We start from the raw sequence: 22,179 nt of genomic DNA, 5'->3' as shown, positions 1-22,179 counted from the left end.
TCCACTATTTGCCAAAATAAGACATTAACTGCCCAAGTTTCACTCTGATCGCTTGAGCGGTATAGGAGTTTTGCATCCCTGCGTTTTCGAGGTGTACAACGGGTCTTCATATGCACCTTAAGTGTCGTGTGGGACAAATCAGAAATTGACCATAACAAGGTTTCTGGTTTCAACGTAATTGATGCAATGGATGAGGTAGAACAACCTCATCAATCAACGGAAGAAGAACCTAGCGCTGCTAAAGAATCTGAGGAAGACAATCTATCAAATGCTGAAGTCAATGATGATTCCGATGATGAACTGGTAAGTAAAGAAAATCAAAGCCTCAATGATTGCTCTGCAGAAGATGGAGAATGGGATCAAATGACACAGCTTCGGAATCAGGCTATAGATTCAAACACCCCTCAAACGCAGTTGGATAGTTTACTTGCTATTCTCAGAAAAAGAGTGTTTCCAGAAATGCCAGCTAGTTCGAAGACACATTATCACACCAGTTCATCTCCATTGACTGTAATTCGACCATACATTAATATGGTATTTCTATTTGTGCTGGATTTCATGCACATGCTGCTTGGGCATAGTGAAAAAATTACTCATCGACTGTTGGCTACAAAGCACCTTGAGCACAAAATTGAGTTTTCGCAGCAAACTCCTTTTGTCACAACGCTTGGTTAGTCTTTAAGCTCAAATACCCGCTGAATTTCAACGAACCACAAGATCGGTATTTGACTTTGTGAGATGCAAAGCGATGGAATTGAAATTTTTTTACTGTATGGAGGCCAGTTGTTTGGAAAAAAATTTACTAGAGAGGTTATACAAGCATTCCCTATAGTCCAGGAATTTTAGGTTTTCTGTTAAAAAAAAATCGGAGCGTCGTTTTTTTCTTTGATCGCTTCATTTTGACGTTCTGAAAAACATATTAAAAATTGAGAACGAAATCACGTTCGCGGTAGTAATCATCATGGTCGAAGGTCAACAAATTCGGTTTTTCGCGAATATCTCGCTTCCTATGGCTCGGAGACTAACTGAGGTGGTTATCAAAATTGAGGCGAAAAAAATGTTGCACCAAACATATTATATTCATTTTTGACGTACAATGTACGGTTTACGAAATATAGGGCGGAGAAAATCCATGACATTCGTAGTATCCATCGCCGCACCCCTTTTTATGTATTTTTACGAATATCTCGCTCCCCGTGGTTCGGAGACAAATTTAGGATCAGATTGAAATTGAAGATTATGACATTTCATACAAGAACCATTACGTTCATTTTTCAAGTACAGTGGACCATCTACGGGGTATAGAGCGACGAATGTCCATAGAACGTACGTAGTGTCTGTTTCCGCACCACCTTCGAAGTGGGATACAGGGCAGGTTTTTTTTTAATATGGTTTCCCCAGTAGGCCTCATCTATATTGAGGGGGAAGGCCACGTTGACGGCCGAAAAAATAACCGTTTCAGAATTTTTTGAAAGGGATAACTAATTAATAAGCGGGTCAAGTTTTTGGTATTTTATCGAGTGTAGGTTAAAAAAAATAAAAATAAAAGTAATCTTCGACGACGACGACGACGACGACGACAACAACAATAATAATAATAAAAAACTATGTACAACGATAGCTACATTTACATAGGCAGCATTCTAAATGAAATCGAGGAGTCATTTGCTTCATGTCATCAGTTCCTCGCCTAACCGCACCACCTTCGAGGTAGGATACAAGGTGCGTTTTGCTTGTATACGGTTTCACCAGTAGGTCTAATCTATATTAAGAAGAAAGACCGATATGACGGCCGAAAAAATGACCAATTTTGAGGACTTTTTTTCACAGGGATAAGTAATTAATAAAGGGATCGGATTGCGGGTATTTTATTAGGTGTATATTAAACTTGTTTCATACAAACTTCAATTAAATAATATTAAAAATTAATTAGGGATACGGGGCTCGACGTAACGACTTATAAAAATTTTTCCCTCCATCGTGACATTGATATCTCGGTGCAGGGTCATGTGAAAATAAGAAAACCAATTTAAACAATACCTATGAGGCTTTCCAAATGAAATCGACAAGTCATTTGCCTCATGTTATCAGATCCTTGCATATCTTTTTTTTTCGTTTTGATTCCACTTCAAAAGAAGCCTAATTTTTGTCAAGAATTTTCTCGCTACTCCTTCAGTTGGCGGGACGATCTTTTTTTTGTAAAAAGAGAAGAACTAAAAAAAACTATTTTCAAAATTCTACAATTTCTCCACGGATTCTGGGTAAAAAATAAGTAATATCTATCATGATTAAAAAGTGAGCTGCAACTGCCCCATATTTCTTCTATTTTTTTTTTTTTAGTGCCAAAAAAAAAAAAATCAAATCCTAATAGTCTTTACAGAAGTGGAAGAAAAATACAACATGTCTTGGAAAATGTTGATATTCTGCATATTTTTAACATAAATGAGAAAATTCTTTTGTTTTATATTTATATATTATAAAATTGTTACGTCCGACGTCCCGCCTCACGTCTCTCCCACCTTCCTCGACGCTTGTCTTTACCTACCATTCCCACACTCCATATCTTGTCATCCTATTTCCATCTTGGCTTACACCACTCGCTATCGCCCTTACCTTGCTATTTCAATCCCCCTCTACCCTGTATCCTCGCTCATTTTCTCACGCAAAAGACTCATTCTCATTCCAACTCTCTTACCTCTTACATTCAACTTCAACTCCCGTTCCCCAAAACCATTGCCTCAACTACTCCTCATCGACTTCACTCAATTTCCAAATCAAAATAAAAGTTATAATCATTCTCTAATTACTGTTCTCTCCCTTCCGTTCCCTGAACGAAAACGGCGACGACTACGAACCAACAAAAATAGCACCCGAACCAACACCATCGGGTGGGTACATGGACTGCCGTCCCCCTGTACCGTAACAAAATATTCAATAAAAAAGATCAAAAGATAAAAAGATTTTTCTCATTTATTTTGAAAAATATGCAGAACATCAAAATTTTCGAAAACACATTTTATTTTTCTCTTTTTTTACGATTCTGTAAGGACTATTAGGATTCGATTTTTCAGTTTTTTTTTTCTTGGAAACTCAAAACAAAGTAAAAACAAATCTGGCAGTTGCAGCTTACTTTTTAATTATGATAGATATTACTTATTTTGGACCCAGAATCCGTGGAAAAAATTGTAGAATTTAAAAAATGGTGTTTTTTTTAGTTATTCTCTTTTTACACACAAACGATCGTGGCGCCACCTGAAGGAGTAGCGACCTAATTCTTTAAACAAATTAGGCTTCTTTTGAAGTGGAATCAACGCGAAAAAAAAGTTAGGCGAGGAACTGATGACATGAGGCAAATGACTCCTCGAACTGTTATTTTTTCAGCCGCTAACGTGGCCTTTCCCCTTAATATAGATGAGGCCTACTGGGGAAACCGTATTTGAAAAAAACCTGCCTTGTATTCAACTTCGTAAGTGTTGCGGAAACGGACACTACGCACGTTTCATGGACATTCGTCGCTCTATATCCCGTAGATGGTCCACTGTACGTGAAGAATGAACACAATATTTCTTGCATAAAATTTTATAATCTTTAATTTCGACTTCATCCTCAATTAGTCTCCGAGGCATAGGAAACGAGATATCCACAAAAAACCGAGTTTGTTGGCCTTGGAGCTTGAATATTTGCTAACACGAACGTGATCTCGTTCTCAATTTTCAATATGTTTTTCAAGACGTCCAAATGAAATAATCAAAAAAAAAATTGAGGCTCCAATTTGTTCGAACAAAAGCCGTATTTATGTCTAAAATTCCTGGGTTACTACTCTTCTCTATTGCTTGCAGAATACTTTGTTCAAAGAAATTAGCTATGAAATATGAAATATAACGAACATGCAAACATGTACTTGAGAAGTTTCGTTTTAGTAGCAAAACAGCTTTATGGAAATATGATTATATTTCATCGTCAATAAGTATACAAATATGAACTTGGTCTAGCGCCCAGTAATAACCAACGGAATACGTCACATATGTTTGTAATAGCTTCTTTGCATGATTTTTATATCAATATCCATTATATCGCAATATCCATTATATATGTTTATTATTAATTTATTCTTATTAATCAAAAATTTGCCAAAGAACCCTACAGAATCCTTATAGGAATTGGCTTTCGGCCAAATTGGCTGAAATTTTGGTATGTTGTAGTACATACTCCATCAGAAGATCTCAAGGGCACAAGTGCCTAAAATCAGTAGTTTCCGCGATACAAGCCTCGGAAGGAGGGTGCGCAGATTTTTTCGGTATCTCTAAATTATGCAATTTTGAAGAATCACAAAGCTTCAAGGGGACTGGTAATCAAATATACCACTCAAAAACTGCGCGGCCGATTCGCAGAGACTCCACGCATGTGTGACGAATAGGAGAAGTCGCGATTATTGCAACAGTCGGAGGGTCTCGTTTTTCACGCAAAATCTAATGTTGCACCTCCTTCCAGTAAACCAGCGAATTCATAGATGGGATTAAAGCATTGATCGAATCAATCGCAGCTTCCCGCATATCTTCAAGAATCGACCGTGCAATTTTTTGAGTGATTCCGAGTTCCCTTGAAGCTTTGTAATTTGTCAAAATTGGGTAATCCGTAGATACCAAAAAATCCGCGAGCACCCCGTACGAAGTCTGTATCTCGGAAGCGACCGATTTTTGACACTTGTGGCAGTGAAAACATTTAACCGGGAGGGTATGTACTACAACGTATTAAAATTTTAGCAAATTCGACGGAGATCCAATTCCCATAAGGATTCTGCGGGGCTCTTTTTAGACGTTGTAACCAGCGTCTCCAGCAGATGTAAATTACGTTTTGAGCAACTTCTTTGTTACTTCGTTACCAACTATCGCCTTTCGTTAAAATATATCGTCTCAGGGTTGGTGGAGACACCATTTCCCTTCAAAAGAACAGACTGACAAACTCACAAGGCAAAAGAAATTCCACAGTATTAACGACTTAAAAAAGGGTTTCCAAAAATCAGAAGTGCATCAAGTTATTGATTAATATTATAAGAAAAGTAAATACAATAATAATCTGATTCTTACTCAAGAAAAATCACATTTTCTCAAAATATCATTTTATAATGACAAAGCACTCTTTCTCATTCGAAGTGTTTCAAAATGGTGAAGTTTTTGAAGCTATGTCAAACAATAGAAAACGTTCAAGTTTTGAATAATACAGAGTATTCTTGACAGTTCTTTCAGATGCAACAAAAGTTTTTGTTCCTTCGTTCGCTCATAGACTTGCCTTTATAGAAAATAGTGCTCAATATTTGATAACTTACTCTGTTTGGTTGTCCTCAAAGGTCACAGTCCCCGACAGGTCAACGTACTGCTTCCCCGGTTTCGCTGTACCTTCTTCAGTGTGATATGGTATTATAACGCGACCCCGAGCCCCACTATAGCGAACTACCCTGAGTGAATATTGACCAACGCTTTCCACTACTTCTACGTCACGTTCCGGGAATCCGAAGATACCGCTATGGTCATCATCGAGGATCATTACTGTCGCCAAACTCGGCGACGAAAGCGTTGCAGGTTGAGTGCAGTTATTAAGTCTGAAACAAAAGAAAAAAATGTTCAGATCTCACACAGTTTTTTTTGAATAATTTATAAAGATATTCAAATATTGACGCATTTGTGTGTCTGATATTGACCTAGTCAAGTGCGACATTTATTGTAAGTCGATACAGACTAAATCGTGTTTGTTTCGATTTGGAGGTAAAGTCTCTTCTTTCCTTCTTACTTTGCACCGCGTGGTGATCCCAAAGTTTTCTTTTTTTTTCATATTCAAAATAAACGCAATCTCTTCTTGTTCAATTATTCGCCTAAATCCTGTGGTAATTATTTTATCTCTTCACTGCGCGAATTTCAAAAATAATCTAACGTGATTTTTGCATACAAAACAATCCTTTGCATCTTTCCCCCTAAAGTAATACTGAAGTAATTTCGGGGGGTCAAGGGGCACGTACGGGACTTTAAAAGTACATCCCGTGTCCCCTGGTGTCCTGGGGGATTAGCCAATCGGTTATAACGTAACGTAGAAAAAGCAAACGAGAAGGAAGAAGTTGAATTTACGGGAAAGTAAAAAAGGTAACGATAGTCAAAACGGTAGAGGGCGAAAAAGATTAAACGGTAGCGACAGAACAAACGATAGTACGATAGAAGGAAACGGAAGCAGGAAGAGTAAAATTAGCTGAAGGAAATCTGTAAGCTTAACGAGCAATGCGGATGCGAAGCTGTCTCCTGGCAGGTTGAGCGTAGAAAAGGCAGGGTTCGGGGTCCGGATCACCGATCTCGTCGCTGTCGTCAGGTGATTCTTCCTCCCTTTGATTGGTCGTGATGTTCTCCTGTTGTGCGGCGATCTCCAACGATCGGTATGCAAATGGTCGTCGATGGGACGCGATCGTCGAAACTCATCTGACAGACGACGGTATTTGTCGATAAATAGGTCCCTCGTTGGAAACTCACGTCTCTGAGGACTCCTTGACGATTCTCTAGATGATGAATCCATATTAGTGTAATTAGCAAATGCTAAAAACACTCTGGAAGAATATTTTTCACCACAACTTATCAACACAAAAATACAACTGTCACGGATCGCACAGAAAAACGTAATAGCGTTATGAGGATCGACCCTGCTCCTAGGGATGGAGGTGCAATTGTGTTTTAAGATATTTGAAAATCTGTGGCGGATCCAGCAGCAACTGACGTTACTACCTATTGATCTATTCGGACAAGATGACTAGCATAATCACGATCCAACTTCACTTAACGTAAGTTCGTTTGATCGTATAATTTGTAATAACATAAATTAGAATAATGGAAATTTACATTCAAGGATTCGGTTTGAAAAAAGTGTACAAAAACAAAAAAAAATGTGTATACATAAAAATAAGACTAATGATAAACTAAATTTATCTAGGTCAGTATTCGTCGGTACTGCTCCTGCTTCTTTTAATTATGCACTTTGCATAAGTTGCGTCGTGTTTTTACAAAATTAAAGATGAATCTAAAGTTGCGCTATGCAATACAATAATTCTGTCCCTTGACTCGAATTGTCGTGGAATGCTATATTCCGATCTACCACCGAACCTGAACTCTTTTATACGGAATCGGACCGGTCAAGAGTTGTGTCACCGCTGTCAGTGCGTAGGTAAGGTTGGCCGTCCGTCATCGTTGCGTCAGCATCGTCCGTCTCGGTCATCCCATACAAGGAGGATCTAGGAGAAAGACTAGCTTACCTTAAAGGAAAGTATGGCACTAGCATGGAATTGGACTAGAGAATAGAATAGATCAGGAGTGCTATGAACAGGTCATACGAGAATAATTATCCGCCTAAACCTAGCGAACAATCAAAATACACACCGTGGTGGAACAAACACATCAAATCAGTGAGAAAAAAGGCCCGGAAAGCTTTCAATAGGGCCAAGCAGGGAAATAACCCAAAAGGCTGGAAATTGTAGAAGGATGCACTAAAGCCTTCAAAAAGCATGTTAGTAAAGCAAAGAAAAAAACATGGCAAAGCTACTGTTCGAGCATTGATAGCTTGACGGATACGGCTGAAATAGCCAGGCTGCTAACCGAGGAAAATGGTGCACAGCAACAAAGTCTCAAAGACAGATTGGGCAGTTATTCGGAAACGGAGGAGGAAACACTAGAACTTCTCTAAAACCGAATTTTCTGATTTCATTAGTGGGAGCAATGAAATAAGATACACACGAGAACGAAAAAAGTGGATGAGTGGAGGAACTGGCTGGGAGACGCGGCAGAAGTCGTAACCCGAGAGAAAGTTAGATGGGCGACAAATTCCTTTGAACCATATAAGACACCGGGACCTGATGGCATTTTTTCTAAAATGCTACAGGAAGGATGTGAAAGCATTCTTGGACTGGTCATGGGCATTTTTGAAGGATATATCGCGATAGGACTTGCACCAGGAAGCTGGAAGAGAACACAGGTATCCTTTATACCCAAACCAGGTAAAAACTGTTACTCTGCGGTGAAGAGCTTCGGGCCAATTAGCTTGACTTTGTTCATGCTGAAGGCGCTGGACGGACTGGTAGGCATGCATATCGAACAGGATGTGCTGATGAGCTACCCTCTTCATCGTAGACAACGCGCATCTACCATGGGAAAATCTACAGAGAACGCCCTTCACTCAGCAGTTAGTTACATTGAGGATAATATTGACACAACGGAAACTGGTATAGGTGCCTTTGTTAAAATGGAGGGAGCTTTTAGCAACACCTCTAGAGAAACTATTGACAATGCCCTGGACAGAAAAGGCGTACCCGTTACCATTTAAAGGTAGATTGTGGGAAAGACAAAACTGTTAAGGGCAAGGTCAATAGAGGGTGTCCATAAAGGGAGGGGAGGGTTATATCTCCCCTTTTTTGGAGCCTGGTAGTAGACGAGCTACTATGGATATTTGACAAAAAGGGTGTCTTTACGGTCGGCTATGCGAACGACTTTGACATACTTGTCAGGAGCACATATAGAGCAATTATACCAGACCTTTCACAGAGGACACCGGGGAAGGTCAAAGTCTGGTGTCTGGTAAACTCTCTGGCAGTTAACCTGGACAAAACAGAGATCGTCGTTTTTACGACGAAATACAAAGGTAAGAATAAAAAAGAGGTTAGGATTTACCGAGATATAAAACTAAACTAGAAACAGCACCTCAGGACGCAGTGCACGAAGGTGATAAATATATTGTTACAAAGGGTAAAATCACCCGTTTTACCCCCCTTTCAAACGATCTAGTAGTCGGCTTGTGACGCAAGAAGTATAAGTGTTCTTATGTCATAAAATGAATAGGGTTGCTGTATCAACCACTATTATTGTAAAAACAGACCTGTTTCAGACTTTGATCTGTAAACACGTTCTTTGTGATTAAACACAGTTTCCCATAGTCTTCATTTCGTGCTCTTTAATTGCTCGCTTAACTAAACTCCATACCCATATTTGATTTGTAACACAGTTGTTACAATATTTATGCAGTGTAGGAGGGCGATTGGATCAGGATGGGGGCTAGAACCCGAAAAGGGCTTGTGGTTATCAGAGGCCATACTGGAACGAAAGCTCACCTACGCTTCTAAACTTCCTGTTCGGGAGGCGTGCCAAAACGGAAATACCCGACAGGGAGGACTGGGAAATAAACCGAGACCTTGGACATGAGGACATATGGTTTACGGATGAATCCAAAACGAACAAGAGTACCGGATATGGGATCTGGAGCCCTAGAAGAAATAGTGACTCAGCCCATGTCTGAGGAAATACAACACAGCCTTTCAGGCGGACGTAGTCGCAATTGAAACCTGTGCAAGGAATTTGATACGGGGCAATGTCGGAGGCAAATTCGGCAGAATCTGCACAGTCAGGCCACAATAAAAGCTTTGAAAAATCCGGTCATCACTTCAGTGCTAGTCAAAGAAGCCTTAAATACTCTAAACGAACTAGCATTGCGAAATAAAACCATCATAACCTGGGTACCAGCACATCCCGGGTATAAGGGTGACGAGAAGTGAATAGACTTGCAAAGCAAGGAGCTGAATGAATGAAACAATCGGAAAGGAAGGTTGGAATACCTTTCGAAGAAGAGGCCGTAACGCCATTAGGAACATCATGGATACACAAAATGTATTCAACTCGGAACCAAGTAGCCTTAATTTAGAGATACATTCCAGGCGAACGTTAACTCCTGTTGTCCAGAAAAAGATTAAAACTGTGGCACAATCGGTATCTTCGGGCACTTACAGTTATACTATACAGGCTACTATATCTGCTTATGGAACGCTGCTATTTCCTCTTCTATTAGTATTGAAGGAAACAAGTAGGGTATTAGAACCCAGAGTGAGAGAAACTATGTTCAGACCACCTAATATTTGCATTATGGCTTCCAAGTTTCGGTAACAGATACGTGTGTGAACTTAGCATATCATGTGCTAGCATTTCATCAAAACATGGTTGTTCCCATAGCATTCCCAAAAGTTCTGTAGTTCCTACTAGTTTTTATCAATAGTTCTGATGAATTACACCGGCACACAAAAAAAAAAAAAAGTTGTCTGTACTTTTGACTGGACCCACCTATGGACATGTATTTCGACCCGCTGAATCCGAATTTGAAGTACGTTTGGCCCGGTGACCCTCCAGATTTGAGTGGAATGCAAAAAACCCCAAAAAAAGGCAAAAAATTGCGAAAAACTGCAGTCACAGCGATGAAAAAATTTTGGCAGACCCAGATCAAGTATGATTTTTATGTTCGGCTCCCCGCACCCCTCACGGGGTAAGGGGTTTGGGTTGAGCGCCGACCGATCGCGTCTCCAGGTGGCGGATAGGAGGACGTTCAAGGTAGTCCCCACGTACTCGTGCTCGGGACTGGGATGCCGGTCGGCAACCGGCCCACGGGACGAGGGTGGAAGACGCCCTCGTTAGCTGGGGCTATACGGGACCCGGCCGGCGTAAAAACCGGCCCAGGGGAACTAAGACCCTGGCCGCGGACTAACTTCCCAAGCCAAGGTGAAAGCTATCGTGCCGGGGGCTGGATGGCACTGGGGTCACAGTGTCGTGAACGATGCCCTTGGGGTACCGGGCGACCCCCCATTGTATTAGCCTTACCCACACATAGCAGGCTCTGTGGAGGTGGACCGTCTTTCCTGCACACTCGGGGGACATCTATGGATAATAACCAAGGCGTCAAAAATTAACCCGCTGAGGAGGTCTCCATGGAGGCCAACTCTTCGGAGATACAAACCGTCGCCGGGACGGTAGGGTCGCGGGCGGACGAGGAGACCTTGGTCTCCTTGACACACCGCACCCTGGCAGTCTCGACGGCGACTACTGTGGCTGGGGAGGGGGAGGGACTGGCGCAAGCCGGGACCTCCGCACCCCCAGAAACAGGAAATACAGGTAAGGCTCGCCGCAGCGGGGCGTCGAGGAGGAGGGCGCTGAAGGCCAAACTGGCCCTCGAGACCTCCTCGGAGATGAACCCTAGGGGAGAGCCGCTAGGCACACCAGCGCTCCCCGGGACAGGCCGTCCAGTTTCTGGACGGACGGATACCGAGGAGCGACAGAAAGACAGCCGGGCGCTGGCGGGGGGAATGGGGATGAAAAGACCCAGGCCCTCAGACAGCACGCCGCCGGATGTACTCTCGACCCCCAAAAGGGGCCGGGGGGGGGGGGGGGGGGCAGGACCTAGGAGCTACGGGGAGGCGGCCAGGGGATGCCGGAGGGTGATTATCGCCCCCACGGACTACCCCAGGGCCACTCTCAGCTCTGACCAGGGCGACCTGGTGGTGCGGGCGCTGGGAGAGGCGCTGGATTCTATCCTGGAGGGGGAGGAGGTTCCACAGTTCCAACGGAGCCGGCACGACCAGGGAGTCCTATGGGTCGTGTGCTCAGACGAGGGGGCGTTGACTTGGTTACGCCAGAGAGTCCCTACCTTGGAGCCTTGGGCGGGGGCTTCCCTCCAAATTTTGGAAGGGGAGCAACTGCCCAGGCTCACGCGGATGATGGTCTGCATCCCCGGTATACCGGTGAACACGGAGACCATCTTAAGGAGGCTGAAACGGTAAAACGCTGGTCTCCAGGCCCACTTTTCGAGGGTCTGGGACAGGAGGGACGGACCCACATCCGTCCATCTGGCGCTAGGCGTGGACGCCGAATCTAGGGACAGGTTAAAGGAAGGGGGGCTCATGGCCCACTTCGGCCTGGGACGAATCTCCTTTAAGGAGGGCCGCCCGGAGACGAAGAAGGGACCGGAGAACCCCCCAACCTCAACGAGAAGAGAGGAGGTCGAGGTGACATCGCGGGGGAGTGCACCGGTGCCGGTAACGGTAGCGGGGCCCTCCCGGGCCGCCACCTTGACGGGAGGCGAGGCCCCATCGGGCTCGGGGACTGGGGGCTTGCACCCCGTGGCCCAGAGTGCGAGGGGCACCGCCAAGAAAGGAAGAAGAGGCTGCGCCGCGAGGCCCAGGGGTCATCCCCCCAGGGCCCACGAGCTCAGCAAAGCTAGTAGGGAGAGCGTGCGGGCATGGTCCCAAAAGACACTGCAGGGCGCGCTCCCCGTACCAGCAGAGCGGCCGCAGGGGCACCAGCTTGCTGGGGACCCAGCGGACAGGGGAAAGGGGGGACTCGATAAGAGATACTTCCTAATCCCCCCAAAACGGCGATGCTGATATCCCACGAACGGATGCCCGCGAGGAAGATCAGGTTTTCGCAGATCAACTTGCAAAACTGCAAAGCGGCCTCGTCTATCTATAGCCGCAGCCTGGCGGTGGAGCAAACAGATATATCAGTCATCCAAGAACCATGGGTTAACAAGGGACTTGTTTCAGGACTAGACAGGAAGATCAGCGCACTGGTGTGTGAGGAAGGCGCGGCTGGACCCGGTCCCAGGGCGGCGGTCTTCATCAACAGCAGACACCAGGCTCTAAGGCTCAGCCACTTTTGCAGCAGGGACTTAGTAGCAGCCTTGATCAAGTTTAAAAGGGAGCAGGGCGGAACAATCGACATAGTCGTCTGCTCTGCCTACCTCCCCTACGACTCCATGGAACCTCCTCCCACGGAAGATTTAGAAAAGGTGGTCAGGTACTGCACCGACAAGGGGCTACACCTCGTAGTGGGCTGCGACGCGAACTCGCACCACACGGTCTGGGGCAGTTCCGACACCAACAGGAGGGGCCCAGCGCTGCCGAAGTACCTCTCATCAGCCGAGCTTGATATCCTAAACAGGGGATCGAGACCAACCTTCATCACCTCCAACAAACAAGAAGTGATAGACCTCACGCTCTGCAGCCCCAGGCTTCTGAACCTCATCAGTGACTGGCGGGTGCACGACGAGGACACACTTTTAGATCACAGGCGCATCACGTTCTCCCTCGCAACGGTGAGCGGGCTGGAACCGACGGGTACGCACAGGAATCCCAGGGCCACAGACTGGCCCTCCCTAGTAATACACCATCACCTAGGAAGTAATACACCATCAAACCTCCATCAACCTGGCCTTTGAGGCAGCATGCCCTGCAAAGTCCAAGGTAAACAGGCCTAAGGTCCCTTGGTGGAACGGAGAGCTGGGCAAGCTTAGAGCGAGCTCCCGCAAACTCCTAAACCGGGCCCTCAAGACCAACAAGGACACGGACTGGGCTACCTACAAGGCTGCCTAGAAAGAGTACAAAAGTCAAATAAAAAGATCAAAGACGGAGGCCTGGAAGAGCTTCTGTAGTGAGACTGAGGCCCTACCCCTAGTGGCCAAGCTCCGCAGAGTATTCTCATTAGGCCCGCCAACTAGACTGGACTGCCTTACGCTGCCGGATGGCAGCATGTCAGAGTGCCAGTCAGACATACTTACCCATATTCTAGAGGTCCACTTCCCAGGGTCCGAAGCCACAAGTCAGAGACCGCCTCGACAGGCCGGCCCGACTAGGCGAAAACCAGGGGACTGGAAATCTGCAGGGGAAATCGTAACGTTAGCTAGGACCAGATGGGCCATCGACACCTTCGATAGGTTTAAAAGCCCGGGGACGGACGGGATCTTCCCGGCCCTCCTACAGGAGGGTGGCGAGGTCCTCATCGCTAGACTAAACAAGATTTTCCGAGCGTGCCTAGTGCTACTGTTAGATATAAGTTAATCTAACAGTTTTATAGAGTAACATCTAGAGATATTTATCTAGTCTATGACTGAATCTCTTGAGTTTTTGTTGTCATGGGTGTTCCAAAATTCTCTAACTTGTTTTGCATCTGCAAATGGCTGTAAACACGTTCTTATAATAAAAACTTTATTATCGCAAGTTATCGGGTCCATCCTTTCCCCAGTGTGACATTACTATAACAGCTACGCTACATACCCGTGAACTGGCGAGAGGTCAGGGTAGTATTCATCCCTAAAACGGGAAAGAGCTGATACGACCACGCCAAATCATGGAGCCCGATAAGCCTAACACCGTTCCTGTTGAAAACACTGGAACGACTAGTGGGCAGATTCATGAGGGATGGGGCTCTAGCTGCAAACCCCCTCTCGGGGGCGCAGCACGCCTAGCAAGCCGGTAGGTCGACAGAGACGGCACTCCACCACCTGGTTAGGGAAGTGGAGGGGCCATTCCATCGGGAGAAAGCGGCGCTATGGGTATTTATGAACGTCGAAGGAGCGTTTGACAACACCTCCTTCGACACAATTTGTGAGGCTGCCACGAAGTTCGGCTTAAGCGTTATGCTGGTCGACTGGATCAGGCAGATGCTACAGACTAGGACTGTCATCGCCAAGCTCGGAGGTACCGAAGTAAGCGTCCGGGTCGACAAGGGCTGCCCACAGGGGGGCGTTCTCTCTCCCCTGCTGTGGACCCTAGTCGTGGACGGACTGCTGACGGGGCTCAACAAGCTAAACGTGACAGCGGTGGGCTACGCCGACGACGTGGCATTGATCGTCGCAGGCGACCACCTTCCAGCTATGACAAGCAAGATGCAAAAGGCACTGGACTTTGTACAGAACTGGTGCACATCTCAGGGACTAAAGATCAATCCTAACAAGACCGAGGTGGTACTGTTCACCAGGAAGCGGAAACTCAGGATGGGGCATGTCGAGATATTCGGATCGAGGCTAACCCTATCCACCGAGGTACGCTACCTAGGAGTCACCCTAGACCCCAAACTCACATGGAAGGCCCGCACCACTCGACAGGCACGGAAGGCTACGGCCACGTAATGCGCCTGCAGAAAGATGGTGGGCCAGACCTGGGGTCTACAACCAAGGGCAGTTCGATGGATCTTCATGGCCATCATCTACCTCAAATCACCTATGCCTCGATTGTATGGTGGCCCGCGATGAGCAGGGCCACATACCGGAAGGCATACGAACGCGTCTACAGGATGGCGATCCTAGGCATTACAGGGGCCCTTCGGACCACCCCAACTATTGCCATGGGGGCCCTCCTGGGCCCGCCACCTCCACACATTACGGTGGAGGAGGAGGCCTGGAGGGCGGCGTTACGCCTGAGGCACCTAGGACTCTTGAAGCGCACCGGTTTGGGACACACTGTGATACTAAACCGGGAAGAAGCACTGCGGACAGCTCTGGAACAGAGCGGGGACCGCTGCACCAGCAGATTCCAGTTTAACCGAGTTTTCAGGGTAACGTACCCGCACAGAGAGGGCTGGGCAAACAACCCGGACAGAATACTCTCCCCGAAAGGACTAGTGTGGTACACAGACGGGTCCAAAACTGAGACGGGCACCGGGGCCGGCTTCTGGTGTGCAGGACCAAGGACGAGCAGGTCACTCGCCCTGGGACCCACAGCCTCGGTGCTACAAACTGAGATGTACGCCCTGCTAGCCTGTGCCAGACATATCCTGAGCATGGGCTACAAAGGGAAACACATATATATCTGCAGTGACAGCCGGACAGTACTCAAACACCTGGACGGCTGCGTCGTAAGGTCGATCCTGACCTGGGACTGCATCACTTTCTTATCACGGCTGGCCAAGAACAACCGCGTGAGCCTGGTATGGGTGCCAGGACACAGCGGCATCAAAGGCAATGAAATAGCACACAACCTGGCCAAAGAGGGGGTTTCGCGCCAACCGAGCGACGAGGGCTCCCTCCCCGGCTTACCCCCTGGGCATATAAGATGCCTATCCAAGCAATGGACGGTGGCCCGCTTTGTGGACCTCTGGGACTGCACACCAGGCATGGCTCACACGAGGGCCCTATTCCAAGGGCCATCGTAAGCCCTAGCAGCCACGCTCATACGACTGAACAGGACTGAGCTGAGGACCGTGATAGGCCCATCACCGGACACTGGTACACGGGCAAGCACCTCGTACACCTGGGACTCATATCAGAGTCCCTGTGCCCGAGATGTAAAGGGGAACAGGAGACCCCCCTCCACCTCATCACCCAGTGTAGGGGGCTCGAGGGACCGCGTAAGCAGGCCCTCGGAGCTAACTAGACCGGCGAGGGCAAAATCGAGGAAATGGGGGTGGGCAGGCTGCTTCATTTCGTGAAGCTGGCTGGCCTGACCTCGTTCCCTACACACTAGGGGTGCCCCCAAAGGGCCCGGGCACAATGGTCCAACAGGACTGAGCGCCTAGCTGTCCCCAATCCAACACATACATACATACATACATACATGATTTTTATGTACTTCAATTTACTTAATCTGAATCTGAACGTTAATTGGCCCATTGAGCCGTCAAAATCTGAAGAAATAGCGAAAAACCCAAAAAATTGCAATAAATCATGAAAAATCGAAATTATCGAGATGAAAAAAAATTTTTGGATTCAGATTGAGAATGATTTTTATGTATTTTGTTCCACTGAATTTTAATCTGAAGTTTTCTTATCCCATCAACGTTTTAGAATTTTTAAAAATCTCAAAAACCCCAAAAAATCGGGAAAATTGCAATTATAAATATGAAAAAAAATCTATAAAACATGATTAAATACTTTTCTTGTATTTTTTTCACGCATAAAATACAAATTCAGAATCTGAAAATATAAAAAATTGTAATAGGGTAAATGTGGGATAGATGCCCTAGTGAGATAGATGCCTAAGTCGTCATATAACGTACTTGTACGAATATGAGGTTCACAGTATTTTGTTTTTCGCAACATGATCTCTTTTCTACGACCAGTTGCCAGAAGATCATGTTGCGAAAAACAAAATACTGTAAGCCTCATATTCGTACAAGTACGTTATATGACGACTCAGGCATCTATCCCACATTTACCCTATCTTCATTAAAAATTCCTTACGATCACTTGTGCCGGCAACCAGGGCACCTCCACGTGGTGACGGTGGGCAACAGAACCATCTGGCAGAGTCCCTGGGTTAACGGCGTGTATGTCGTCATGGCAGGTACAAGTGATAAGCACTTTCCGATGCAGGGATACGGAAACCCAGTATCGGCTTCTGGTCAGGTCGAGAAAGCAGGCCCGCAGGCGTCGTCATCAAGCAACTGCAGCTCCTCAGTAGTGGGAAACTTGGCTACTGGAGAGTATACCATTACAAGAAGTAATTGCCATCTTTGTAATAAAAGTCCTGATTCATTTTGTTACGTTTGTGGCGAGTTCGAACCGGCAAAAAACCGTAGAGCGTTTTACGAAAGATTAAAAAATAGTTATGAGGAAAGCTTTCGTATTCAAATTACGAATTTAGATTCGGTCTGGATCCCACACTATGTTTGTGGTCGATGTTATATCATGTTGATACGATGGGAAAAGGACAGAAAAAGACAAAACTTGAAATTTACAGTCTACATGATCTGGACTTCACCCACAAGTTCGCAAAACTGTTACTTTTGTGTGACTGAAATTACTGGTTTTTCCTCGACTAATAGAAATAAAATACAATACGCCAATGTTTCATCAGCTATTAAACCACAGAAAACAATAGTCGTAGATGAAATCGAGGCTCTTGAAGAGATGGAAGTAGAAAAAGAAGACGTGCAAACAAAAGAAGTGCAAGAAGAAATCTCTGAACATTCAAATTCTGAAGATGAAGATTCTGAGGATGAAGATTACATGCCACGTGGGAAAATAAAAGACCCTGAAACATTTAACCGAGCAGAACTCAATGATCTTATACGAGATTTAGGATTGCCGAAGGATGGAGCTGAATTACTGGCGTCAAGACTGAAAGGAAAAAAATTGTTAGCTCGAGGAGCATCGTCCTCCTTCTATCGTACTAGAGAGGAAGAGTTCCGGAAATTTTTTACAAAAGACAATGAGAACTCGATGGTATACTGTTGCAATGTTAAAAGCTTGGTTGACGAATTGAAACCTAATATCTATAAAGACGATGAGTGGATACTCTTTATAGATTCATCAACTAGGAGTCTCAAAGCTGTTACATATTGGGAACGAATTAGCGCCGATCCCAATAGCTCATCCGACTAAACTTAAAGAGACCTACGAAAACTTACAAATAGTATTGGATAAAATAAAGTATTCCGAACAGCAATGGAGAATTTGTGGAGACCTGAAAATTGCAACGCTTCTTTTAGGTCAACAATCGGGATTCACAAAATATCCCTGCTGCACAAAATATCTATGTTTGTGGGATAGCAGAGACAAGAAAAATCACTAGGTGAAGAAAGAATGGCCAACAAGAGCGAAATTCAATCTAGGTACTCATAATGTTATACGAGTACCATTGATTCCGCCTTCAAAATATCTGCTACCACCACTTCACATCAAGCTAGGTCTCATAAAACAGTATGTCAAAGCGTTGGACAAAAATGGTGATTGTTTCCAGTACTTGAAAGAAAAGTTTCCTGCGATAAGTGATCCAAAATTGAAAGAAGGAATTTCTGACGGACCCCAAATTCGAACTCTATTTCAGGATACAAATTTTATAGAAAAAATGAACGATACGGAGAGAGCAGCTTGGGTAAGTTTCAAAAATGTGTCTCAAAACTTTTTAGGAAATAAAAAAAGCGAAAACTACAGGACGTTAGTAGAAGAATTGGTGACAAATTACAAAAATTTAGGTTGCTTAATGAACCTCAAACTACACTTCATGGATTCTCACGTCGACCACTTTCCTGAAAATCTTGGAGACTACAGTGAAGAACAGGAAGAACGATTCCATCAAGACATATGTGAAATGGAGACTAGGTACCAAGGAAATTGGAATATTAATATGATGGCAGATTTTTGCTGGACACTTAGAAGGGATACACCAAGAGATGATAAAAAACGGGAGAAAAATCCACTGCGTAGATCGTTTGAGAACAAAAGAGTTCGATACCAACGAAGAACAGTTTAAAATTAGAGAAAATTGTTATCTTCATTCTAGTTGTACGTCATTTTTTATAGATATTACAATTTTTTATATTTTCAGATTCTAAATTTGTGTTTTATGCGTAAAAAAAATACAAGAAAAGTATTTAATTATGTTTTATAGATTTTTTTTTCATATTTATAACGGCAATTTTCCCGACTTTTTGGGGTTTTCGAGATTTTTTTAAAATTTTGAAACGTTAATGGGATAAAAAAAACTTCAGATTCAAATTCAGTGGAACAAAATGCATAAAAATCATACTCAATCGGAATCCAAAAAATTGATTTCGTCTCGATAATTTCGATTTTTCATAATTTATTGCAATTTTTTTGGGTTTATCGCTATTTCTTCAAATTTTGACGGCTCAATGGGCTAATTAACGTTCAGATTTAGATTAAGTGAATTGAAATACATAAAAATCATACTTGATCTGGGTCCGCAAACATTTTTTCATCGCAGTGATTGCAGTTTTTCGCAATTTTTTGGGGTTTTTTGCATTTTACTCAAATCTGAAGGGTGACCGGGCCAAACGGACTTCAAATTCGGATTCAGCGGATCGGAATATATGTCCATAGGTGGGTCCGGTCGAAAGTACAGACAACTTTTTTTTTTTGTGTGCCGGTGTTATTACGCCAAAACTGATTTTGAAAAAATGAAATGCTAGCGGCCGGAAGCTAGCATTTCATCAGTTCAAATGACGATTTCTATACACCACAAACGGAATAAAACAAATTTTATGAGAGTTCTTCATAGTTTTCGAGCAATTGGTGTATGCGTCTTACATTTTCCATTGTTTTTAGCCATGTTTTATAACACATGAACCGAACAACACCCAAAAAAGTGAAATGCTGGCTCATATTCCAACTCAGGGGGTAAGTGCGGAAGATAAAATGATAGCTGTTGCACTTTCCAACAACGAGGCGTGGATTTCCGGCCTCCAAAATTATTTACGTCAATTGTTTGCAACAAATAAATCGAACCGGACCCCAAAAGGTGAAATGCTGGCTCATATTCCAACTCAGGGGGTAAGTACGGAAGATATGATGATAGCACTTGCCTTGTCAAACTACGAGGCGAAGAGTTTCGGCCGCCTACTTTCTCAGATTTGGTTTTCACTGAGAACACACCAAAAATTGTCGTTTCATCAAAGTATTTTCAGAAAGCTACCTTGAAGTGCGAAGACATAGAGAATTCCTGTATATCCTGTGGAGAAACTTTATTAAAAACGTTAACGATCTGAAATTTCATGTTCTCTCTTTTAGCGTTACCAGAACCAACGACGAGGACGTAGTGAGAGATGGGTCCATCTTTCTTTTTTTTTTCTATTTTTTTTATATTTTTGTGCTTTTCTAAAAATATTTTTTTCCTTTTTTTGTATTCTTGTATTTTGATTATTTTTCAAACATCGTCTTTCTTTATTTTACACTTTTTTGTCATGTTTATTATGATCTAATTAACTATAGTACTTGTTTCCAGCACATTCCTTTGCTTATGTAGATAAAATATAAATTTTTTTTTTATGTTCTTGAAATTAATATATTTTGATCATTTGTTTGTTAAATAACTGGTCTATCCAATGGGGTGTTTAGTTTGGAACTAAAATTTCGTTTTCCAGTGTCGCAACAAAATCTTTTAGCAGACCTTTGAAATACCCTTGTCAACAATTAGCGCTTGATCTTTTTGTCGATAATACGAACGAATGTCGATATGCGAACAAATGGGGTTTGATAATTGTGCTTTATTGCACGGTTTCGCGCTTACGATGCATATCATTGTACATATCCCTATACAATCCGGTCTTCGTATAAGCCGTGTAGTGCTCACCTTCATAGTATGCTAATCCAGCAAGAGCATATACATTATCGCCTAATGATATAGTCGGCGATATGGACTCGAGTCGGTGGGAGATGGTCTTTCTTTGTATCTCATAATTTTTATCGGTTACAACTGACAGATCAAGCAGTACGCGCCGCATATTTTGGAAATTTAGGAAGAGTTGGACCGATATAATCGCCGAACGAATATGGCATTAACACAAGATAGATTGTGTTCTCTCGTTCAAAAATAATATCGTTCACCCTGGTGCGAATGCAAAAGCATATGCAAAGTTTGATGGGAAATGTTTAGAATGCCAGGCCACCATCCACGGCACATTACGCAATGAACCAGCCAAGAATGTCGATGTGGTATTTGTAGTAGAGCTAAAAAATATTTTTCCAAACCACCATTCAGGTGAAAAGAAACGCCAATTACGAGGGGACAGACGTAAAAAAATAGCTATGCGCTAGATAGAGCAACGAAAAGCAGCGGTTACGTATCGCTACGAAGAAGCGAAGCGTTTAAAAAAATTTGGCGATAAAGATCCCCCAATACTCCCAAGTAGAGAAGTCCTACGCAAAGCAAAAGAGCAACAATTGCTTAAAATCCATGGCTTATATTTTGGTAATCCGGCTTTGAACTTATATCATCATTCCAAAAATGGGAAGCATGCAGGCACTATTCATAAAATAGGGCTCGAAAAATTCTACTGTATTCATTGACGCCGGAGCAATAGCAGATTTATATCGAGCGCTGTAAAAAAATGTTGACGCAATTTTCACTATTGATGCGACTGGTGGGATTTCTAAACGAGAAGGGAAGCACGATCCAGCAATATTCTTATACTAGTGTATGATCATTACCAATCAAGGTAGTGTTCCGGTATTTCAGATGACATCTGCGGATCAAACTGCTCTAGCAATAGGCTATTTCTTGTGTATCCGCACGAAAGCTGCACCTATTTCGTCGATCGTTGTGACAAATTTTGGGTGGGCCCTTCTAATCGCGGTTGCTAAAATCTTTGCTATGTGCCATGACCTTCAGGACTACTTGCAGAGATGCTATGACGTTGCAGTACAACATCAAGGTACACTTCGAAAAACTTACGTACGACTTGATGTGAGTCACTTAGTACACATGGTGACTAGGTGGAAGTACTTACATGGTAGAGGTCCCGCTGTTCGTAATTTCTACAAGCATTGCGTAGCGCAAGCCTATCTGATGTGGGATCTAAGAACCCTGTCTGACTTTTGAAGCAGTACTTGTAGTATCTTTGAGCGAATTCATTGGTTATACGGATAATAGCGTGCCAGTACATTCTGAAGTACAAATACAACTGATAAATGATGTGATATGCAGCACATCTTTAAGTGACGAAGAAGATCACTGCGATGGACTGGCCAATGAAGGCTGCCAAGAAAAAGACGGTCAAGATAGAGACGATGATTCACAGAATGATCATGCCTCCGATACTGGATGGAAAATGTGGGCAGATACAATTTATCGGTCCGCAAAAGATCTTGCTAAAAAATCAAAAAGCG

The 22,179-nt window shown here is 43.9% G+C and overlaps 1 protein-coding gene across 1 annotated transcript in view; it reads right to left on the bottom strand.

The window, feature by feature from the left end:
- Window positions 1–22,179, bottom strand: part of LOC124411863 (sodium/calcium exchanger 3) — a 584,624-nt gene that overhangs the window by 389,271 nt on the left and 173,174 nt on the right. Inside the window, exon 2 of the mRNA XM_046891367.1 lies at window positions 5,327–5,599. Within this exon, the coding sequence (XP_046747323.1) occupies window positions 5,327–5,599 (273 nt within the window). The remainder of the gene's footprint in view (window positions 1–5,326; window positions 5,600–22,179) is intronic.

This window comes from Diprion similis, chromosome 10 (assembly GCF_021155765.1).
Source record: "Diprion similis isolate iyDipSimi1 chromosome 10, iyDipSimi1.1, whole genome shotgun sequence".
NCBI lineage: Eukaryota > Metazoa > Arthropoda > Insecta > Hymenoptera > Diprionidae > Diprion > Diprion similis.
This window is presented reverse-complemented; position numbering and strand designations above follow the sequence as displayed.